The 23,184-nt window shown below is 35.7% G+C and overlaps 1 protein-coding gene across 9 annotated transcripts in view; it reads right to left on the bottom strand.

Annotated features, from left to right (window-relative positions):
* BCAS3 (BCAS3, microtubule associated cell migration factor) overlaps positions 1-23,184 on the bottom strand; it is a 781,854-nt gene that overhangs the window by 476,059 nt on the left and 282,611 nt on the right. For all 9 annotated transcript variants that reach the window (XM_027870394.1, XM_027870395.1, XM_027870393.1 and 6 more), the window contains exon 15: positions 4,033-4,297. In XM_027870394.1, the coding sequence (XP_027726195.1) occupies positions 4,033-4,297 (265 nt within the window). The remainder of the gene's footprint in view (positions 1-4,032; positions 4,298-23,184) is intronic.

Genomic DNA, 23,184 nt, shown 5'->3' with positions numbered 1-23,184 from the left:
ACAAGGCAACTTCCACCTCCTGGGTCAGCCTGTATGGAGAACCACCAGGGCAAAGAGGAACAAGCCTTCCCATTGACCTCAGGCCTTTTGTCTCGTGCTGCACTTGTTGCTTGAGGGAAGAGGAAAGTTGGTAGGGAAGTGGGATTTATGGTTTGTCCTTCGTTCTGGAAGAGGACCATGACATCAGGAAGACGATGCCATGACTTGCAAGTGAATTGGATTTAAGTGAGGGAGGGCTGTGCAAAGTCACCAGCCTCACTTTCTCCTCTGGAGCCATCTAGGTCCAGTGGCCAGATGTATCTCAGGACAACTAGAGATGACCCAGCTATCATCCTCCGTTGCACTCTCTTGAGCTAATCTCCAGCCTTTGGAAGGAAGAGGATCAGTGAAATGGGCCCTCTTATCTAACCACATGACCATATACCTTCCATTTCATACCTCACTTATTTCCAGCCCAATCTCCAGCCATCTCTGTGAAAAAGAGTGGAGTCCTCTACTCTAAGATGAATGTCCACACTTGGTCATACCCTACACATCTCAATGATACTTAACCCTTCAGGTCATCAAATCAACTCCGTTCCCTATCTCCCCGCATCCAATTTTTTATTTTTATCTCCCTCAAATCTCTAACCCCAAAGTTATAATTAAATGCCACTAACTTCTTCCACTATGCCCTCCTACCTGTTCCATAGGTAACAACTTCCTTTTCTCCTAAATCTTTTCAGCTCCCACCATTTCCATCTTCTAGCTATCATTCAAACCTGGCTCCATGCTTATGACGTAGCCTCACTAGCCACTTTTTCCTGGACTAGCTACACATTCATTCATTCTCTTCAGCTCATTCACTGGTCAAGGCAAGGGAACTGGAATACTCCTTGCTCCCCACTGCCACTTCTATTGCCTACCTCTATCACTCAGTAACCTCTTCTCCTTTGAAATTCATGCTTTCTTCTCTACTACCCAATCAAAATCCTCATAGCTGTTGTCTGCAGAACCCCAGGTCACTCCTCTTCCTTCCTCAATGAGTTTGGCTGGTGGCTCACAGTTTTCTTCTCCTTCCCAATTTCTGCCCTCATAATGAGGGACTTCAATATACATACAGACTGTCCTTCAAGCAGCTTAACCAAATTGTTCCATGAGCAAGACACCCCATCACTCAGCTGTGGCCATTTTTACTGGCTGTCCCTCAGGCCTGGAATGTTCTCCCTCCTCATCTCAGCCTACTGGCTTCCTTTAAGTTCCAAATAAAATCCTGTCTTCAGGAGCCTTTCTCAATCTTCCTTATTTCTTGTGCTTTCCCTGTCTTAATTATTTCCTTTTTATCCTATAACTGGTTTGAACATATTTATTTATTGTCTCCTCCCCATTAGATTGTGAGTTCCTGGTGCACTAGGTGGTCTGCCTTTTTTTTTTTTTAATTCTTATGGCATAGCACTGTGCCTAGAACATAGTAGGTGCTTTATACATGTCTAATAAGTGGCAAACGTTATCTCATTTGATTCTCACAACAACCCTGGGAGAAAGGTGCTATTATTATCCTCATTCTGCAATTGAGGACACTGAGGCTGGCAGAAGTTAAGTGATTTGGTGGGGATTCCACAGTTAGTAAGTATCTGAGGCCACATTTGAATTAAGGTCTTGCTGACTCCAGGCCCAACACTCTATCCACTGCTTGATCCAGCTGCTTCTCTCGTAACCTGAAAGGAGTAACTCTAACAAAAGACATTAACACACATGTTCAGTTAATGGGCTTTTAATCTTTAGACCCTTGTACACAACTAAAAATAAAAAGATATAGCAAACATGAAAATTTGGCACATATTATGCTTTTTCCTTTAAAGGAAATGACTAACTTTGGAAGATAATTGGTGATTCCACTCCTCTAACCCTTTGAGTTCAGGGTTTCTCCTCATTTCCATCATCTAATTCACATACTTGAGCAATCCTTTTGGGTCAGAGTAGAAATTTCATTGGTTCTCCCACAGTGTCAGCCTATCTAAAGAACTGTCCTCTCTTGGAGTGTACCAAGTACTAGTATGTCAAGGGCTTCCATGGCAGTACGTATGATTCTGAGACAGATAGTCAAGAAGCAATAATGAAGAATTTTTGTTTATGCAAACATGGTCTCTAGAGGTATTCCCCATTTTTCAAAGCCTGAACTGGACAGCAGAAAGGTGATCCTCTATTGTTCCTAGTTAAGTCTCAATCCAATGTCCATAAGTCTCTTTGAAGTATTTACCATTTGTATTTTCCAAGATCACACCACAAAATAAAATAAAATCTGAGTGGGAAAATACATGACTCTGACAGGTTAACATTATATTTTAAAAGTAGTATGGTACAGTAGAAAGAGCTCAGGATTTGCATTTAAAGGACTTGCCATTGAATTCCTGAGTAATCTTAGACAAGTCATTTAACTTTTCTGGGCCTCAGTTTCTTCATCTGTAAAATAAGGCAGTTGAACAAAAAGATCTATAAAGTACCTTCCTATTATAATTATTTGATCCCATTGTGCTTATTTGGTTTTAGTCCATTTCAGAAGGGGGAAAACCCAACATAATTATTTGCAATTTAAACAGAAAAGAATCTGAATATATATTAAGGTTTATGGTGAAAATTCTTAAATCTTTTTTATTACCTATTAAGTGTCTAATCTTGTTATGAACACTGACATTTCAGAAATATCACTATGCCACGAGTTTCTGCTTTTTTTCTCCAATTCAGCACATTCAAATAGAAAGTCCTAACTCCTGTTTAATATTACATGCTAAATTTATTAAAAACTTTAACTATATCCAAGAACTTTGTAGAGAGGGAGAATGATGATTTAGAGGAAAATATGCATACTCCGGCACAGAACTATTTTAAAAAACCTTTTTTTAGTTAAGCTTTCTAATAAATTTGTTAGATTGTTATAAAATGTAAAACTGGACTCTACTCTTGGAAGGTACTGCTTTCTGCAAGAAGTGGTCTATTTCAATAATATACTGTTAACTGATTTCTCTAGATTCAACATAAGGCAATGGGCAACCACATTCAAAGCAAAGATTGGACTCAGAATGCTTCCAGTAATTTAGGGATTAAAGAGCATTGTCATGCTGATCTATACATCAAAACTATGAGAAATACTGCTTTTTCTCAACATAAATTTATATGGTCCAAGAAGAACTCAAACTGAAGCTATAAAACTGGATTAGCAAGTATTTACCAAACATTTCTTGGTGCTGAGCTCAACACTATTGTGGAAATGAAGAAAAGGTGAGAAAAATAAGTTAACAAAAAAATAAGAGATCCCAAGAAGCTCTCCAACTCCCACTAACACCCACAAGAATGTTGCTACCTGTATCCTCACATTCCTACTCCTGTAAAATAAAACAAGGCTGCATAAGAGCATTCTAGAAAATTTTTCCACATATCTTATGTTACACCCATCTTTAAGAAAGAGTCAAAGTCTTTTTCCTAACTATAATACCCACAAGTATAGTCAATGTCGAAATGTCAAAATACACACAGGTCACTAAAATTGCTTTTGTCTTAATGTATTTTTTGGAAAGTTTGGGTTTTTTTGGCTTAATAGAAGACTAAATAAAGTACTCTAGTTTTATAGTGCACTACACAGTAGTCTCTACATATTTTTAATGACTGATAATACTATTCAAGTGACATCTACCTCACATGTGATGAATATTTCTTCCTCACCAACAATGACTATTTGTAGACCAGATTTGCTCCCACAACATTGTCTCTCAATGAAGAGCAACAAGACTAAGATATGGCAAAAACTGCAGGGAAATGGAGTTACAATCTCAGAAGCTACAAGACTCAATTTTAAATTTCCTAAAATCTTTTAACCTAAAATGAAGACTCCTAAAATTTTCCTGTTTTAACAACATATTTAAGAGTTTAAAAAAATGTACAGCAGATCAACTATTTGCTACTTATGATTAAAAGGTTATACATATATATTACCATGGTAAGGTCAGAATTGGCGGCAGGAAGAGGGAACATAAGGATAAGTGGAAATATGTTTACCATGAAGAGGTGAGCCAGATGGGCTGCTTGACAGGCCTGGAACAGGGCTACAGCGGCCTCCTTGCTTAGATGTGAGCTCCTGCTCAATCTCTTCCAAGCCAGCACTCTTCTGGAAGCGGCTCATGCGGTTCACAACCCGGGGTGACATGTGTGTACGGACACAGGGCTGGCCACCATAAGGGTTGATGGGAAAAACATGAGAGGTCCCACGAAGTGTACTGACAACAACCCAGCGACAATCATGGCTAAAACAGATGTCCTGCACCTAGAAAAAGACAAGAGATGAGGAAAAAGTGGATGATATCACTATGTAGGTTGCCTCAGATGAAACTCAAAATCTCTCAGGACCAAAAAAAGTCAATTTAGTGACAAAATTTGACATTGCTAGCATAATGAATTTGAAATTAACTACGCAAAAGATCATCATAGAGATGATGATCAAGGATCTAATAATATTTAGACAATATCACTTTCTATGTTTCCTAATTCCATATAATATTTGGGATATCCTCTGCCAGAAAAAGTTAAATTTCATAAAAGAATTTCTAATCTAGATTCCTTTTACTAGATAATAAATCTAATTGTAAGTTCCAGGTGTATTTTCATTAATAGAATTTGTCTTTTTATAAGCAAAGATGAGCCAAAAATCAAAAGGTACTTTATTTAGCATAAGATAAGACAACTTGATTACTTCTAGTTTTCATTACTATGAAATATAAACAAGTAAAAAAGGTGAAAGGTTATAAAGTTTGGTTCAATATTTAAAAATTATTATAGATCTGAAGGTTTTTTCCACAATGCAAATTATTTATTTTTCATGACCTAAATATGGGAAATAATTTAATCAAATTAAGTGAGTGCTTAATATAATCTACCAATTATTTAAGGCATTTTAGCTGAAGGTTCTCTGAGAAGGGAAACTGAACAGCTGGACAGGGAAAGCTGGCCAAAACTTTAATGGCGACTACTTGGTAGCCTTGAATCTAAATGGCAGTTGTAGAGTTAATAATTAGAGAAGAAATATTAGTAAGTACTTTCTGCTTTTGTTTTGATAGCCTAAAGTTGACAACTGAACAATTATACTTTCATCTGAAAATCAAGCTATTTTTCTCATAAATCTCAAAACCAGAAATAGTGTTTTAAAAAGAGTGTCTGAATTTTTCCTGCATACCGACATAACACCTTGATGGAAAATAAAATCTGGGGTCTTAAGGAACATTTTCTAAAAAGAATATACTTTGAAACCATACTGTCAGACAGAATAAAAGGAAGCAAGATTAGGTAAAGATGATAGCTTCCGGGAAAAAATATACTAAAACTGTACTGATGGGAAAAAACAAACTCTTTAAGAGATAAAAGCAGAATTAAAGATGCATGTCTATAAATGGGCTCTAACATTGCATACAGATATATAGGAGGATTAGGATTTATTATGACATTAAACAACATAAGCTAAATAAAACTACTCAAGCTTTCAGAAAACTCCTAGTTACAATACACCAGATCCTCAAAGAGGCCTAAGCACTGATGAAAATCTTGACAAATATTCCAGAAATGCACTATCAACAAAAGCATCTAGCAGTCATCAAAGTAGGAGTTTCCCATAGGGCTTGAAGCCTAGGAGATAAAAAGGGATTTAAGTCTTGTGACTTGTGACAAGATACTTCCCTCTCAGACAGTCTCTAGACAAATGCCTCATCACTGGTACATGGATAAACCCCCAAGCCCAATGACACACCTGCCCCTTTTCAATTATGGTGACATATCAAAATGACTTGCTAGCAATATAGTTAAACAATCTTCTCAAAGCTGAAAGATTTAGCACTTTCAGAGTAGCTGGTATTACTGATATAAAGTCATTCCCCAAGTACTTAAACCCTCCAGTTTGCCTACAAAGAGTTTCTTCTTTACAGGCTGTTCAGAATGAATTAGAGCCTCAGTACAAAGAAACCCTGAGAGGGGCAGGATAGCAAGAGAAAGGGCAAGGAGGAAAGGATGAAGCCAGGGGAAAGAAAACTCTGAAAAGCAGAAACAAGAGAGGAAGACTATAGAACATTTCATACCACACAAGCAGATGCATTTTCCACATGTCAAAATCAGATTTAAAGTAGGATTCTCAATTGCAAAAGCCTTGCCATTAAAAGTAATCTAGGCTGTATCCATACTACCAACAGAACTGTACTACCTATACAACCATTTTTCTAGAAGAGTTACTGTCAAGAAGAGCCTCAGAGTCCACTGATGACAAGGAGTTTCCTTTTTTATTTTTAGAATCTCCCTGTTAAAGCAGAAAGCCTGGGGCAAGCTCTTTGCAGGTCTGTAGCAGGGCACCTAGAAACATAGTGTTAACATAATTGGTATCCGGCAAACTCCCATCTCACTCTGTTTACTTAGAAAACTGCCAACAGACAAGATTCTGTTCCAACACCTTTAAAGCCCATCAGTACTAATAAATGAGCAGACAGTTTGCTACCAACAAATGAGACTAGATGTCAAGAAAGAATACAGAGAGCTTATCATGGGGGCCAAGTAGGGTAGAATGGGGCAAAAGCAGTCTTACAAATAAGGATGAAGAGGAGAAGGAATGGATGATAATGATGAAGTTTCTAATAGTTACTCCTCTTTTGTGATCACAAGACAGTGGAAAGAAAGCAGAAAACAAAAAATTAAAATAAAAGTAACCAATAGAAGCAGCATCATACTTTTCCAAGTGCTCTATGAAAAAATTATTTAGTTTATTTTTTTTTAAAAGACACATTTGCTGGCCCATAGAATTCCTACTGCAATTTCTAAACGCTTCAAACATTCCTCCCAATAATGATGATGACCGAAAATAATGAGACCACCACGAGTAGACCCTCTCCCCTAACCTGACTTCCAAGAGAAATGAACGGAATAGGGCATTCCCCTTTCCTATCAGATCCAAATGCCAAATTTTCATTAGAATTAATTTTGAGTGCTAGAAAAGATCTTAGAAAAAGGTATATTGTCAACGTCACTAATTTCCAGATGACGCAACTTGAGGCCAAACAAGTTGTGACTGGCATTTGTTTACATGTGTAACCATTTCATTCATTCCTCTTCTAGATACAGTCTGGTCCCTCCAGGTCAACCTTAAATTTTGGTTCCACCAAATTGAACATAATACTTGTGTTGTGGCCTGACCTGTGAAAATTTGTTACAATGAGACCATTACTCCCTGTGATTTAGAAATAAAGATTTTCCATGGCATTCCATGGCATTCCAACTCGGGCATTTCAGCTAAACCCCTTTCCACTCTGCTTCCCACTTCAGAAAGAATGAAGCTCATCCTAACTGTGAAAAGACTCTACAAAGTACAGGCATACAGAAATGTCCTAAACCATATGTATCTTAAATTAAAAACAACCATCACATGTTATAGGGAAATATTCAAAGTTTTTCCAATAAATTCAGGAGTAAAACAAGGATGCCAATCATTCCTATAACTATTTTACACAGTTCAAGAAATACTAGCAACAGCAGCAGGACAAGGGAAAGAAATCAAAGACAGGTAAAAAGATGGCAAAACTATACTTATTTATTGATAACATGAGAAGTTACTTAGAAAATCCCAAAGAATCTCAAATAAAAAACAAATTGAGAAAATTAATAGCTTCAGCAATCTTGTGGGATACAAAATAAATCCACAAAAACTGTAGCATTTCAGAATATTAACAAATTCAAGAGATGATAATAGAAATAATCAAATTCAAAATAATTATAAAATGTATAAAATACTTGGAAGGTAATTTAACAGAGCATACTCAATACTTGCAAGGATTCAATCACAAAATGTTCCTTAAAGAAATAAGGAACTTGAATAGCTATAGGAATATACAGGGCACATGCCTCTACGGTAAAAATAACAATATTAACAAAATTAACCTACAATCTAAATGTTATGTACCAAGTAAACTACCACAAGGTTATTCTAGAAAACATTATAACATAATAACAAAATTCATTTGGAGGAACAAAAGACCTAAAATATGAAAGGAAATATTTATAAAAGGAGAAATTAAGAGGGAATAGCACTTTCTGAACTCAGAAAATATTACAAAACTGCAATTATCAAAATCATTTGGTATTGGTGAAAAACTGAAGTCTAGACAAGAGAGAATCAGAAACAATGGAACTCTAAAACCAAATGTTCCATAAACACAAAAAACACAGGTTACTTAGGAAAGAATTTCCTAGTAGGATAACTGGAAAACAGTGTATCAAAAATTAGGCCTACACCAACATCTTACAGCATAATAAATTCAAAATTTATGCACAAATTGAACATTAAAGAACAAACAATTTTTAAAAAGTTAGACAAGAAGTAGATCCTATGACTTTCACAGGTTTAGGAAGAAAGCAAATTCTTACCCAAGGGCTAGAGGTAACTACATGAAATAAAATTGATAATTATGATTACATGAAACTGAAAAGTTTTTTTTTCATAAAATTAATACCTCAGTGGGGGAGGGGGGAAGCAGTCAACTGAGAAAAAAATGCATCAAATTTTTCAGATAAGCCTTTCCCAGCATATAAGTGGCCAAAGGAAATGAAAAAACAGTTCTCCAAAGCAGAGTTCTCAAACTATTAACAACCATATGAAAAACTGCTATAAATCAGTACAATCAGAGAAATGCAAATCAAAATAATCCTAAGGTTTTACCTAATAACCAGCAAAATAGTAAAGGTGAAATATAGGAACACTGAATGCTCGGCAAAGCTGAGGGAAGACAGGCACACCAAGACATTGCTGTTGCAGGTATGAGTTAGGACAACATTTTTGGAAAGCAATTTATAATTATGTAAGTAGATAAAAACTGGCACTCAAAGTTTCCATAGATGCCCGAAGAAATGTACCTTAAGGAATTCACAGATAAAAGAAAGACTCTAAATATTCCAAAGTTTTTAGAGCAGCACTCTGGTAGCAAAGAATTGTAAACTAGATGTCCAATGATGAGAGAACAGCTAACCAAATTATGATACATGAATGCAATGGAATACTACTATGCTATAAATAAAGGATGGATATAATAAATACAGAGAAGTTTGGTTAGATTTATACAAATTAATGAAAATTTAAGCGGAGCCAAATAAACAATAAATACAGTAACCAAAACTATATAAATGGAAAGTACCTTACTCACCATCTCTCTGTAGCATAGTTTAAGAATAAATTATCCCAATATATGCCCAAATATCCAAATTATCCCAATAAATACACCCAAAGGCTATGTAACTGTGCATACTCTTTGATTCAGTAATACTACTCCTAGGTCTATATCCCAAAGAGATCATAAATAATAAAGGGAAAAGGACCCACACGTACAAAAATATTTATAGCAGCTCTGTTTGTGGTGGCAAAGAACTAGAAATTGAGGGGATGCCCATCAATTGGGGAATGGCTGAACAAGTTGTGGTATATGAATGTAATGGAATACTATTGTGCTCTAAGAAATGATGAGCAGGCAGATTTCAGAAAAACCTATAAAGACTTACATGAACTGATGCTGAGTGAAGTGAGTAGAACCAGGAGAATATTGTACACAGCAAAAGCAACACTGTGTGATGTTTAACTATGATAGACTTATCTCTTCTCAGCAATATAATGATCCAAGACAATTCCAAAAGACTCATGATAGAAAATACTAACCATATCCAGAGAAAGAACTATGAAGTCTGAATGCAGATTGAAGCATACTATTTTCACTTTTTTGTTTTTTGTTTTTCCTTTCTCGTGGTTTTTCCCTTTTGTTCTAATTCTTTTTTCACAACATGACTAATGTAGAAATATGTTTAACATGATTGTACATGTATAACCCATAACAGATTGCTTACTGTCTTAGGGAGAAGAAGGGAAGGGAAAGAGGGAGAAAAATTTGGAACTCAAAAATTTTATAAAAATGAATATTGTAATTGTAATTGAAAAAAATAAAATATTAAGAAAAAAAGAACAAATCATCCTTCTTTTGGGAATGAAGAAACTGAAACTCAGGGAGGTTTTGATTTGTCTTTGGTCATATACCTATTAAGAGCTAGAGATGGTTTGCTAACACAGATCTCCTGGCTAGAGAACCAGCACTCTATAGCAAAATACCTCTCTGGAAAGAAATCTCAATTCCTCTCTTGGTGGGGGAATGGCTAAACAAATTGTGATACATAAGTATAATAGCATATCACTGTATAATAAGGAATGATGAATATAATCTCACACACACACACACACACACATATGAACTATATGCTGGGTAAGTCAGAACGAGGAAAACACCATAACAACACTACAAAAAAATGTAAATGGAACAAAAACAACACAATCTAAACTGAATGGTGAGAAATTTTAATTAACAAATTTGATCTTAGATAAGAGGTATAAGAAGGCATTTGATATTAATGTATATTGTATTGATAACCACATCAGTAAGGACCAATATCTAATTTCTCAGCTTTCCAATTTGTCCTACTAATTCTTTCAACCAAAGCTAAATTTTGCTTATTGGACTTCTGGTCGTTCTCCAGATATTTCCTCTTCTATTTGTTCAGAAAATCTGTAACCTGGGCTATTCGGTTCCCTTGGCTGCATTTTCCCCCTTCAATCTGGCTGTGCAAAACACTGTAATTTATGCAATTTATCCAAATTAAACACACATCTTTCTCAAGAGCACTGATTTTTGTCTTTGTTCCCTCATTAAGAGGTGGTTCCTATTTACTTGTCTTGTGATTTCAGCTACGAAATTACCTTTTCTACATAGTTCTCTTTTTGCCCTTTAATAGCAAGGAAACACTAGAACCCAGAGCTGAAACTTCTGGATGAGGTACATGACCCGCACAACCCTCAGAGGTGTCAAAGTGGTTCTCTCTTCCTTAAACTTCAGAAGTACTTTTTTTCTTTTTTTTTTTTTAACCTTTAGAAAGAAAATGAGAATACAAACCTGGGCCTATAGTCACAAATCCTGTGGTTACTAAATCTCTCGTTCCCCTTTTTCTTTCTACCCCTTTTCACTCTCTTTTTACCTAGGGTCTCTTTGAAGTTAGAGAGGCTCTGGAACAAGATGTAAAGAGACTCAAAGGGTTGGAAGATACATCAGATCCAGCTATTGGGGAAGAAGGAGTGAAGAAAGAAAGGGAAGTGTACCTTTCAGAATCTGGACACAAGATATTGCCACCACCTCCACTACAGCTTCAGTTGAACTTCTAATGACTTCTAAGACAGAATAATTTACAAACATTTTTCATAAACAATAACTCAAGACAGTCCTATGAGCTACAAAGATCAGTTATTATTATCATCATTTTACAGATAATAAAACTCAAGATCAGAGAGATGAAGTAGTTGGTCTAAAGTCACATAGATAATGAGTGACAGAGCTAAGACTTGACACTGTTTTTATCCATAGCAGCTCCCTGAGGCAGGAATGACTATAAATACAACTTCAATGTTCTTTACACCAAATGCAGTGCCATGAAACAGGCTGTGTTATTGCTGTTGTTGTGGCTTATTGTTACTACTGTTATTATTATTTAATTGATTGAAAGAATATTATTATTCTTTTCAACTGGGAAAAGAATGTTTGAATAACTAATTGGGCCAGGAAGAAACGAAGCAAAGTAAAAGCGAAATATATCAATAGAATATTATTTTTTAAATAGTTTGGACTTTTTTCTAACTATTCAATGAAAATGGTAAATCTTGGAGGGACAATGGGAAGACAGGCCTATGCAGCACTGCTGAAGAAGTACAACAGCTCTGGAAAAGTACTAAATGTTAATATATTCTTTGACCCAGTCATACCACTAGATAGATTACACTACCAAGGAGATCAAGGGCATTAGAAATTATCACATATTTGCAAAAATATTTATAGAAGCATACTTGTGGTAGCAAAAAAATAAAAGCAAGTGATTGGGCAATAACATATGAATGCAATGCAATTTTATTGTGCGGTAAGAAATGAGGAATATGATGGATGCAGGGAAATCTGGGAGAATTTATATAAAATGATGTAGATTGAAGAAAGGAAAACAACTTTTAAAGATTTAGGTAATTTAGTCAATGTAATGACCATTAAATATGTGTGTTTCCTCACAACCCCTCCAGAATACTGATAATGAAGCATACCTCTTGCCTTTTAGCTATGAAGCAATATAACAGAAATGCAGAGTAACACATACAATTTCAGATGTGGAAGATATGGGAATTGGTTTTGCTTGACTATAGTAATTTGCTATAACGGAAGACTTTTATTTTGAGAGGAAGACTTGGAGAGTGAAAAAAATGAAAAAAGGATAAAAGAAAAGTGTATCAATCAAATATTATTAAAAATAGAAGAGAGGAAAGGAAGATCCAATGAGTAGACAAATAAGCAGAGAAATGGTGGTGTTAATGTGTTAAAATTAAAATACAAAAATATATTTGAAAATGTCTTAAATATATATTTTTGAAAAATAAAAACAAGCTATGTAGAGTAATGATCCATGGTTTCATATATAATAATTATTTTATTATTTTTCTTATTTTTCTTATTTTCTTATTTTTATACGTGGAAATGTTTACTTTTGTTGATATTTGTTATGTTCATATAAAAACACACAATTAGAATGATATGAAGAAGAAATCAACATCTGAAATTTCAATATTTGACTTCCATATACTTCCATTAGAGATGCAGGAGGGCTGAAGGGGAAGCTAGGTGGCCCAGTGGATAGAACATTGGTCCTGGAGTCAGGAAGACCTGAGTTCAAATCTGCCTCAGACATATAACACTCACTTAGCTGTGTGACTCTGGGCAAGTCACTTAACCCCAATTGCCTCAAAGAAAGAAAGAAAGAAAGAAAGAAAGAAAGAAAGAAAGAAAGAAAGAAAGAAAGGCTGGCCTTAAGTTCAGGAACCCAACACAAAAACACAAATTTGGTTATGCCAATGGTTCTCAAACTTTCTGGTTTCAGAATACCTTCACATAATTAACAATTATTGAAGATTTCCCCATCCCCAAAAGTTTTGTTTATGTAGGTTAAATCTAAAAATATTTACTGTATAAGGCATTAAAAAGAATTGTAAAAATTGTGAAATAAAAATTGTGAAAAAGGTTTTGACCTCACAGAACCACTGAAAGGATCTTTGAATCCTCAGGCATCCCAAGTCTATGCTGTGAGAACTGCTACTCTATGCCAGAGCAGCTGGGTGGTATGGTGAATAGAGCACCAGGTTTGGAGTCAGAAAGACTTCAGTTTAAATCTGGCCTCAGACCCTTACTAGTTGTATGACCCTGGGCAAGTCACTCTTTGCTTCAGCTTCCTCATCTGTAAAATAAGTTGGAGAAGAAACTGGCAAACAACTCCGGTATCTTTATGAAGAGAACCCCAAACGGGATGACAAACAGTCAGACATATTTGAAAACAACTAAACAACAAGAAGGAAAAGGCCAAATGCTGGATAGGATAACGTACTGCTGGTGGAGGTGTAAAGTGGTCCAAACATTCTGAAAACAATTTGGAACTATGTCCAAAGGGCTATAAAAACTACATAACCTTTGACCCGGCAATATCCCTACTAGGTCTGTTTCCCAAAAAGATCACAGAAAAAGGAAAAGAACTCATATGTATAAAAATATTTGCAGCACCTCTTTTGGCATAGAATTAGAAATTAAGGAAAATTAGAATTTGGCGGATGCCCATCAACTGAGAAATGGCTGAACAAGTTGTGGTATATTATAGTGATAGAATACTATTGTGCTAATAAGAAATGATGAGGAGGATGGTTTTAGAAAAACCTGGGACGATCTATATGAACTGATGCAGAATGAAGTGAGCAGAACCATGGGATCATTGTACACAACAATACAACTGTGAAAGATTTAGCTCAATATAATAATCCAAGACATTTCCAAAGGACTCATGATGAAAAATGCCTTCTACCTCCAGAGAGAGAACTGATGAACTGAGTGTAAATTAAAGTACAATTTTGTAAATAAAGTACTTTTTTTCTTTCTTATGACAGGGTTAATATGGAAATATGCTTTACATGATTTCATTTGTATAACTGATATATTGCTTGCCTTCTGAATGTGTGGGTGAGCACTGGAGGGAGAAAATTTGGAACTCAATATTTTTTTTTAAAAAGAATGTTAAAAAAAAGAAAAAAGGAGAAAGGTAATAGGCTCAATAAAGCTCACACATGGTTATTTATTATATCAATATTCATTTTCCAAAGAATGTCTTCCTTAGGACCTTCCTTGGAACATCTTGAGTTTTTACATTAGTATCTAGATATTCTGAGGAAAACTACAATCAAATTCTGTGTATCTACAGTCTAGCATTCAGATAAAAATGTCAAAGTGCTTTGCTGATTAACTCCTAAGTGGCGAGAGTATATGCCTTAAATTTACTTCATATATCATTTTATACACCATCGTTTTAACAAGAATGTTTAATAAATTATACTTAATAATAAAAGAAAAGCCAAAGGTAAAATTATTTGGAGCATATTACTTCTTCAGTATGAGAGGGTAAAGTATAATTTTCTTTAATCAAATAACTATGAAGCTGTTGCTTAAGGATTGTTTTAATAATTACTGTATTCTCTTGGATCTGGGTTTTTTAAACAATAAATGATAAGACATTTAAAAATAATGAAAGTATAACTATAGACATAATAAATTTCCAAATAATAGATGATGATAGAATTTAGACCTTAGATCTTCATGACTTATCAAACTTCTCAAAGACAGAAATTATGCATCAAAGATAGTGCAACTTCAGCAGTCTCCATGGTTTAGGGCAGCCAGAATTTAAAAGATGGTTGAAGAAAAAAACTGACTGCCACTGAACTTGAGTTCACTCAGTACCCCTTCCCCCATTTCCCATGCTACCAGCTATGTGATTATATTAGATGACCCAAGGACTTGATACAAAGGCTTGTAACAAAACCCAACCTCACACCATCTTTCCAGCGCTATGTAGATCTGAGCTCAAGGCTGTGGTAGTTTGTTCAGACCCTAACAGACAGCATTTTGGCAATTCTTCAGGAGCAAAAAAGCCTGTTCAAAGTTGCAACTGACACAGACAAGGTTGCAGCAGACAACCCTGTAGCACCAGCATAGGAGCCCTTTGAAATTCCTGTACCAGGCCAGAGAATTGAGGATCAGAGGGAGTGGTACAAAACACGAGAAAAGGACACCAAGTGTATGTGCTGTGGGAGTGGAGGTCAGGGAGAAAAGAAGAAATATTGTGTATTAGCCGCTAAGGTTCAGTGAAAGAGCACAACATCAAACTGGGACAATTTCTGACTACCCAAAGTTCACTTGGAGTAGAGACGTAGGCTGGAAACCCATGAACTTCTCAGTGCAGGAGAAGGCTGAGACTCTGAGACTTAGTCCCCATCATCAGAGTGAACAGAGTCAGAAAGTGAACAATAAGGGAAAATCAAGGAGATAGGAGGGACTAAAACTAACAAAGGTCTCAGGAAGAAGAAAACTCAGACCTTGAACATAATAAGATAAATTGACAGGGAAAACATAACAATAAAAGGATTCCAGATCTAACAAATGAGTTTAGCCAGGGGTAGGGAACCTGGGACCTTGAGGCCACATGTGGCCTTCCAGGTCCTCAGGTGGGGCCCTTTGACTGAATCCAAACTTCACAGAATAACAAACTTCACCTCTTAATAAAAGGATTTGGTCTTTGAAGTTTTGGTTCAATCAAAGGCCTCCACTTGAGGACCTAGAGGGCCACATGTAGCCTTAACGCCGCTGGTTCCCCACTCCTGGTTTAAGCATGTAGATAACAGTGGAAAACAAAGGAGAATGATCCAACATTTTATGAGACAGAGGACCCTGTGCAACGTGAGGAAAACATGAAATGACAACATGCTGTTTCTAAGTGGTTCAAAAAAGAAATGATAATCATGAGAGCAAAATTTATGGACTGCACAACAAAAATAATGGTCAGAATAACTAAACTGGAATCTGGAATGGCAAGCCTCATCAAAGAAACAAAAGACAGAACGATAAATTGGGAATGCAAATATAAAGGAGTGAAACACAAAGTAGAAGAAGATAAGGGAAAAAAAAACAATATTCATCACTATACAACCAAAACATACTGATCCTGAAGACAACTAAAAGGTTATAGGTCTAAGAGAAGAACATGAAAGGACAAAAAACTTTAACTCTATAATAAAATAACAGCAGAGAACTGCACAGAACTTCTGAACACAGAACATGAAATGCCAATTAGAGGACATAGATCACCTTGAGAGAAAAAAAATACCACAGTTGCAATGCAAACTCCAGGACAGATGGTGATTAAATTTAACAATTCCATTCAGAAACAAGTTCTACAAGAGACGAGGATAAACACTGAAAATAGGAAGGAAACAAAATTCAAATACCACAAAACTATTTTGTACCCACAAGAAAATAAAGAAGAAATGGAATAATGTGTTCCGAAGAGCAATGGAGCTCAGAATGCAGCCCCGGGGCTGCGGTACCAGAGTTAGAACTATTAGGGGCAACTGGATATTTGGAGCCAAATGAGGAAAAAAAGGTAAAAAAAAAAAATAAGGGTACAGATTAGTGGTGGGCTGTATGATCAGAGATATATGGTCAGGAAGAGACCCTATAATATGGCAGTGTTCTCTCTAACATCTACAATAATTGGCATTGTGCTAAAAGGGAAGAACATAGAAAGGGGAAATCCACAGGGCAATCTCCACAAGAGAGAGACAGAAACTGCCTACAGTAGGACTAAAATGGATACCTTGGAATTTTTGACTACATGAGGAATAGATAGAATAGAGATCAGATGATTACAGGGGTCATAAATCAGAGAATGAGAAACCAGAGCAGAGAGAAAGAAAAGATAAAGAGAATGAGAAAAATATTTTTTGGAAAAGGATACAAAAATTCAAGTTTAAAAAACTAATGAGCAAATCTTGTTGTAGGGGAAGAAAGGAAAGGAAAATCTACTTAACTGAGAGGGAAAAGGTATGTTTGGGGAGGGGAGTTACATAACCAAATAAAAGCAGAACAGGAAAAGTAAAGTCCCAGATGGAAAGCGGTAACAAATGAGAGGAGAGATCTAGATTGAGGGAAAGAGAGTGAATAGGAATAGGGCCACCTCAAAAAAAGAATAAGGTAAAATAACTGAAAGAATATAAGTACTGTGTTTGAGCAGAAATGGTGGGAGAATTATACTTGAAGCGAGAGTTGCAAAAAACAAAGCAAAAACAAAATTCAAAAAATAAAAAGGATAAACAAGAAAACTACATTATTCTGAAAGGAATTATAGACCACAAACCAATATTAGTAATAAACTGATACACTCTAAATGCCTTAGCATACAAATTCATAAAGAAAACATATCTGAGCTACAATAAGACACAGACAGTAGCACAATAGTAGCAGGAGAGTTTAGTATCTCCTTCTAAGTTCTAGATAAGTATACCAGAAAGATAAACAAAAGGGAAAATATGGAACTGAATTGCTGAAGAAACTAATTAAAAGGCTTATTGTTTCTTCTAAATGGAACTGCAAAACCGCGCACGTGTGTACGTGTGTGTGTGTATGTGTGTGTGTGTGTTTCTCAAAACCTAAAGGAACTTTTATAAAAATTGGCAATGTACCAGGGCAAAAATTTGCTGTAAACAAAAGTTTTAAAAAAGTAGAAATATTGAAATACATTCTTTACAGCTCATAACATAATAACAATAGTAACTGGTTAAGGGACCACCAAGAAAAGATACATACCCACATGCAGACAATAATGAAATCTTAATCATTAAGTCAAAGAAGAAATCATAGAAAAAAATAACTATGTAAAAGAAATGGTATGAAGTAACAATATGTCAAAATTTCTGAGATACAGCTAAGCAGTCTTCAGGGGTAAAATAACATCTTTACAAATATACATTAACAAATTTTTTTTCTTTTTTTATTAATTTATTTTTATTTATCAACAATCACTTCCATAAGCTTTTGAGTTTTTAATTTTTCTCCCCCTCCCTCCCTACCTCCCTCCCCAAGACAGCGCACAATCTAATATAGGAGGAAACAAAACACAACAGAAGAAAAAAATAGCAAATACTATGCTTTGATCTGCATTCAAACTCCATAGTTCCTTCTTTGGATATGGATAGCATTTTCCATCAAGAGGCTTTTGGAGATGTCTTAGATCCTTGTATTGCTGAGAAGGGTTAAGTCTATCAAAGTCAGTCATCACTCAATGTGGCTGTTACTGTGTACAACATTCTCCTGGTTCTGCTCACTTCACTCAGCATCAAACCATAGAAGTCTTTCCAGGTTTATCTGAAGTCTGCCTGTTGATCATTTCTTATAGCACAATAGTTCTCCATTACATTCATATATCACATTCACAATTACGATAACTATCTGTGTCTTTCTTTCCATCATCCTTGCCCCCCACCCGTTTATGCTTTTCTTTCTCCTTTCACCTTTTCCTTTTTCACTAATGTTTTGTTTTGGACCACCACCTTCCTCAGTCCCACCTCCCTTCTACTAGACCCCTCCCTTTTCTTTCCCCTTTTCCCTCCTACTGCCTATAGGACATGTTAGATTTCTATACCTAACTGATTATGTTATTCCCTTCTTAACCCAAATCTGATGAGAGTAAGGTTCAAACAATGCTCATCTCCCTCCCGTCTTTCCCTCTGCTGTAATAGGTTTTTGTGCCTTTTCCTGTGATGTAATCTACCCTTGTCTGACTCCTCCTTTCCTTTTCTCTCAGTACATTTTCTTAGATCAAATTAATTCATACTTAAATCCATTTAACCCACTTGATTAGATTTTTTTCATCAATATATCAAAATTTATATCCACCCCCTTTATATATACCCCTTTAACATGGTATAATAACAATACAGTTCTCAAGAGTTACAAGTGTCATTTTCCCTTGTAGGGATGAAAAGAGTTTGCTCTTATTAACAGCACGTTGTTTCTTTCTGTCCCATTTACCTTTTTATGTCTCTCTTAATTCTTGTATTTGAAGATCAAATTTTTTGTTGAGCTCTGGTCTTTTTATCAGGAAGGTATGGAAGTCCTCTATTTTGTTGAATATCCACCTCCTCCCCTGAAAGATCATACTCATTTTCGCTGGGTAGTTGATCCCTGGTTGTAATCCAAGTTCCTTTGCCTTACGGAATATCATATTCCATGCCCTACGGTCTTTTAATGTAGAAGTTGCAAGGTCCTGTGTAATCCTGACTGTGGTTCCATGATATTTAAATTGTTTCTTTCTGGCTGCTTGCAGTATTTTCTCTTTGACCTGGTAATTTTGGAATTTGGCTACTATATTCCTTGGCATTTTCAATTTGGGATCTCTTTCCAGAGGTGATCGGTAGATTCTTTTTATGGCTATTTTACCCTCCGGTTCTAGGACCTCAGGGCAGTTTTCCTGAAAGATACTGTCCAGGATCTTTTTTTCATCACGATTTTCAGGAAGACCAATAATTTTTAAATTGTCTCTACTGGATCGATTTTCCAGGTCAGTTGTTTCATCAATGAGATATTTTACATTTTCATCTATTCTTTCATTTCTTTGTTTTTGTTTGACTGATTGTTGCTCTCTCATAGAGTCATTAGGTTCCATTTGCTCAATTCTAATTTTTAACAAATTGTTTTCTTCTATTAGATTTTGTACCTCCTTCCCCATTTGGCCAATTGTATTTTTTAGGGACTTGTTTTCTTCAGTGTACTTTTTTTCCAGTTGGCCAATTGTATTTTTTAAGGATTTGTTTTCTACAGTTAATTTTTGTCCTTCCTTTTCCAAGATATTGACTCTCTCTTGCATACCTCTCATTTCTTTTCCCATTTTTTCTTCTACCTCTCTCATTTGACTTTTAAAATCCTTCCTGAGATCTTCTAAGAAGGCTTTTTGGGCTTCAGACCAGTTCATATTCCCTTTTGAGGTTCCAGATGTGGGTTTGTTGACAATGTTGTCCTCTTCAGAATTTCTGCCTTGATCTTCACTGTTCCCATAATAAGAATCTACTGTACATTTATTTTTACTCACGGTGTTTGCTTATTTCCTGGCCTTTAAAGAGATTGCGCTCTCTTCCTGGGGAGTAGGGGCCACTGACAAAGCTTCTTGTGTTGGGATCCTAGGGCCTGGTTGATGACTTTGTGTGCTGGGGCCTCCAACGTTGGCAGTTGGAGGCTGTAGGATTCTGGCAGCTTACCTGGTGTTGGGCTGGAAGCAACAATACTGGAGTTCTAGGGGTAGGATTGCATACTGTGGCTCCTGGAGATTTCCTGCTCAACCAGGCCTTTCCTTCCTTTTGCTTTGCTTCAGCTGTTTTCAGATGAATGTTGTAGGATGTTTATCCATCTGGGGCCCAATGGAGCATTGCTTCCCTTAGTTTTGCTGAGGCACCAGGAGAGCCGGCTGCTATAGAATGCCAAGGCACCTGGTGGTTTTCTGAGCTGGTTTCCAATGGTTCCCCACCCTCAATGAGGCACTCGGGGGTCCAGGTGTTGGTATATGCCTGCTCCACCACCTAAGCTTCAGGATCTCCTGGTATGCTGAGGTGGGGCTTTCTACTAGCTTTTCAGGATGCCTCCCATTCTGTACTGCTCCCCTTCCCCAGGGTAAGAGGGGCCTTTCCAGTTAATCCCTCAGGCTACCTGGTCTACTGGACTGCTGCACCCCATCTTTCTTCTGGTTCAGCTGTTCCAGGGTTTTTCCTGGGGTAATATTTTCTGGGCTTTCAGGGGTTAATAAGGGAGGGTAAGTCATCTTGGCTCCCTAACAAAATTTTTAAAAGAAAATTAGTGAACTATACGTGCATTTTAAAAATTAGAAAACAAATAAATCCAAAATGAGCATTAAAAAGTAGATATTAAAAACTAGAATAGAAATAAATAGGAAACAAAAGAAAAAGCAAACGCATGATACATAAAACTGAAAGGTGATTGGTTGAAAAGAATAATAAAATTGATTTTTAAAAATAATCCCAATAAGATCATTGGGTGAGTCAAGGATGCCCAATATCACCACTATTATTCAATATTATACTAGAAAAAATACCGATACTGGTAAGAGAAGAAAAAGAAATCAAAGGAATTGGAATAGGCAATGAGCAAACAAAACTATCACTCTTTGCAGAGAACATGATAATGTACTTGAAAAATCCCAGAAAATCAACTAAAAAACTAGTTGAAATAATTAACAACTTCAGCAAAGTCGTAGTATATAAAATAAACACACATAAATCATCAGCATTTCTATACATTACCAACAAAGTCCAGAAACAATAGATGGAGAAATTCCATTTACAGTAACTGTAGACAACATAAGATACTTGGAGGGTCTACGTGCCATGACAAACCCAGGAACTATATGAACACAATTACAAAACAATTTTCACACACATAAAATCAGATCTAAAGAACTGGAAAAATATCAATTGCTCATGGGTAGGCTGAGCCAGAATAATAAAAATGACAATTCTACCTAAATTAATATATTTATTCAATGCCATACCAATCAAATTACCAAAAAAAATATTTTATAGAGTTAAAAAAAAGTAATATCAAAATTCATCTGGAAAAACAAAAGGTCAAGAATATGAAGGGAATTAATGAAAATAATATGAAGGAATTTGGTCTAGCCTTTCTTACCAGATCTCTGTATTACAAAGTGGTAATCATCAAAACAATCAAAATCTGGTATTGGCTAAGAAATAGAGTAGTGGTTCAGGAGAATAAATTGGGTATACTTTTGGGATAAGAACTCACTATTTGACAAAATCTTCTGGGAAAATTGGAAAGCGGTTTGGCAGAAACTTGGTATATTCCAACAGCTCACACCGTATACCAAGATAAGGTCAAAATGGATACCACAGTTAGACACAGAGGGTAATATGATAAACAAATGAAGGGAGCCTGGAATAGTTTACCTGTTAGATCTATGTATATGGGAAGAATTTATTAGGAAACGAGATAGAGAATATTACAAGAATATAAAATGGATAAGTTTGATTATATTGAGTTTAAAAGTAGAAATTGTTGTTCATCATTCATTTTTGAGGCACTATACCAGGCACTGTATTAAAGAGTGATTATGTAAAAACTAAAATGATAATAATAATAGCTAGCAATTGTATTGCTTACTAGGCAATAAACAAGGAATTCATATTCAACTGATATGGATGTTATTCTGTAGAAAGTAGGAATACTTTATTAGACTCTATGCCTCAACCTATAGAAAATATTTCTTAAGATCATATAAGTCCTTCAGCAGCACATCCAAACTTACCAAGTAAGTTTCTGATAACTAATTTAGTTTCACAGGTACAAAGAAAAAGAGAAAAAAAAAAGAGAACCCTCCATAGTGGACATAAATATCATCATTATGAATTACTACATTAGCTTTATAGTAGTAATCAGTCTCAACTAAACTTAGGTAGTGTAAGCAAATTAATTTGCTTAGATTCTGAACATTCTAGGATAAATTGAATATTAAAGTCTCAGTCTTAGAGGACAGAGAGAAAATTGTGCTTCTATCAAGATAGTGTCCAAAGACTTAAAAAGCTAGTCAGTGTGGTCCTCTTTCATATTACTTTTATTTTCCTTTTACTACTCCTTAAAAAATATTTTCAAGAGCAAGTATAGGTTTACAATGCATTTCTATGTGTTGTTTCAATGTGTACTATATATACAATGTATGTGTTAGTATCCCTTAGAATACAAGTCCCCAGAGAATAGGAACCATATGGTGGGTACAGATGCATGGTGAAATTGTAGAAAAATTCAAAGCAAAAACTTTAAGAAAGTGCCCTCAACAAAATCAAATGTCGAAGCATGAAGGGATAAAGACTTAGGCTTGTATAATGACAGTAAAAAATAAATGCAAAAGAAGGGACAGATGTAAGAGGAATTGTGAAAGAAGACTTCAGAGGAATTGGTGATGTCCTGGATTTATGTAGATGACCACTGCCACTATCAGCAACATACCTTCAAGTGACTTACAGCAATGGGTCAACAGTAAACCTCTGAGTAATTATTTCTTTGCCTATGAAAGTAAAAATGATAGTGTCCAGATTGTTTGCTGAAATTGTATGTCTTTGGCTCATTTTTTAATCATTTGTACTATTTCAAAACAATAGCCCCTTCGTTCATA

Source organism: Vombatus ursinus, unplaced genomic scaffold, assembly GCF_900497805.2.
Source record: "Vombatus ursinus unplaced genomic scaffold, bare-nosed wombat genome assembly UNPS02014797.1, whole genome shotgun sequence".
NCBI lineage: Eukaryota > Metazoa > Chordata > Mammalia > Diprotodontia > Vombatidae > Vombatus > Vombatus ursinus.
This window is presented reverse-complemented; position numbering and strand designations above follow the sequence as displayed.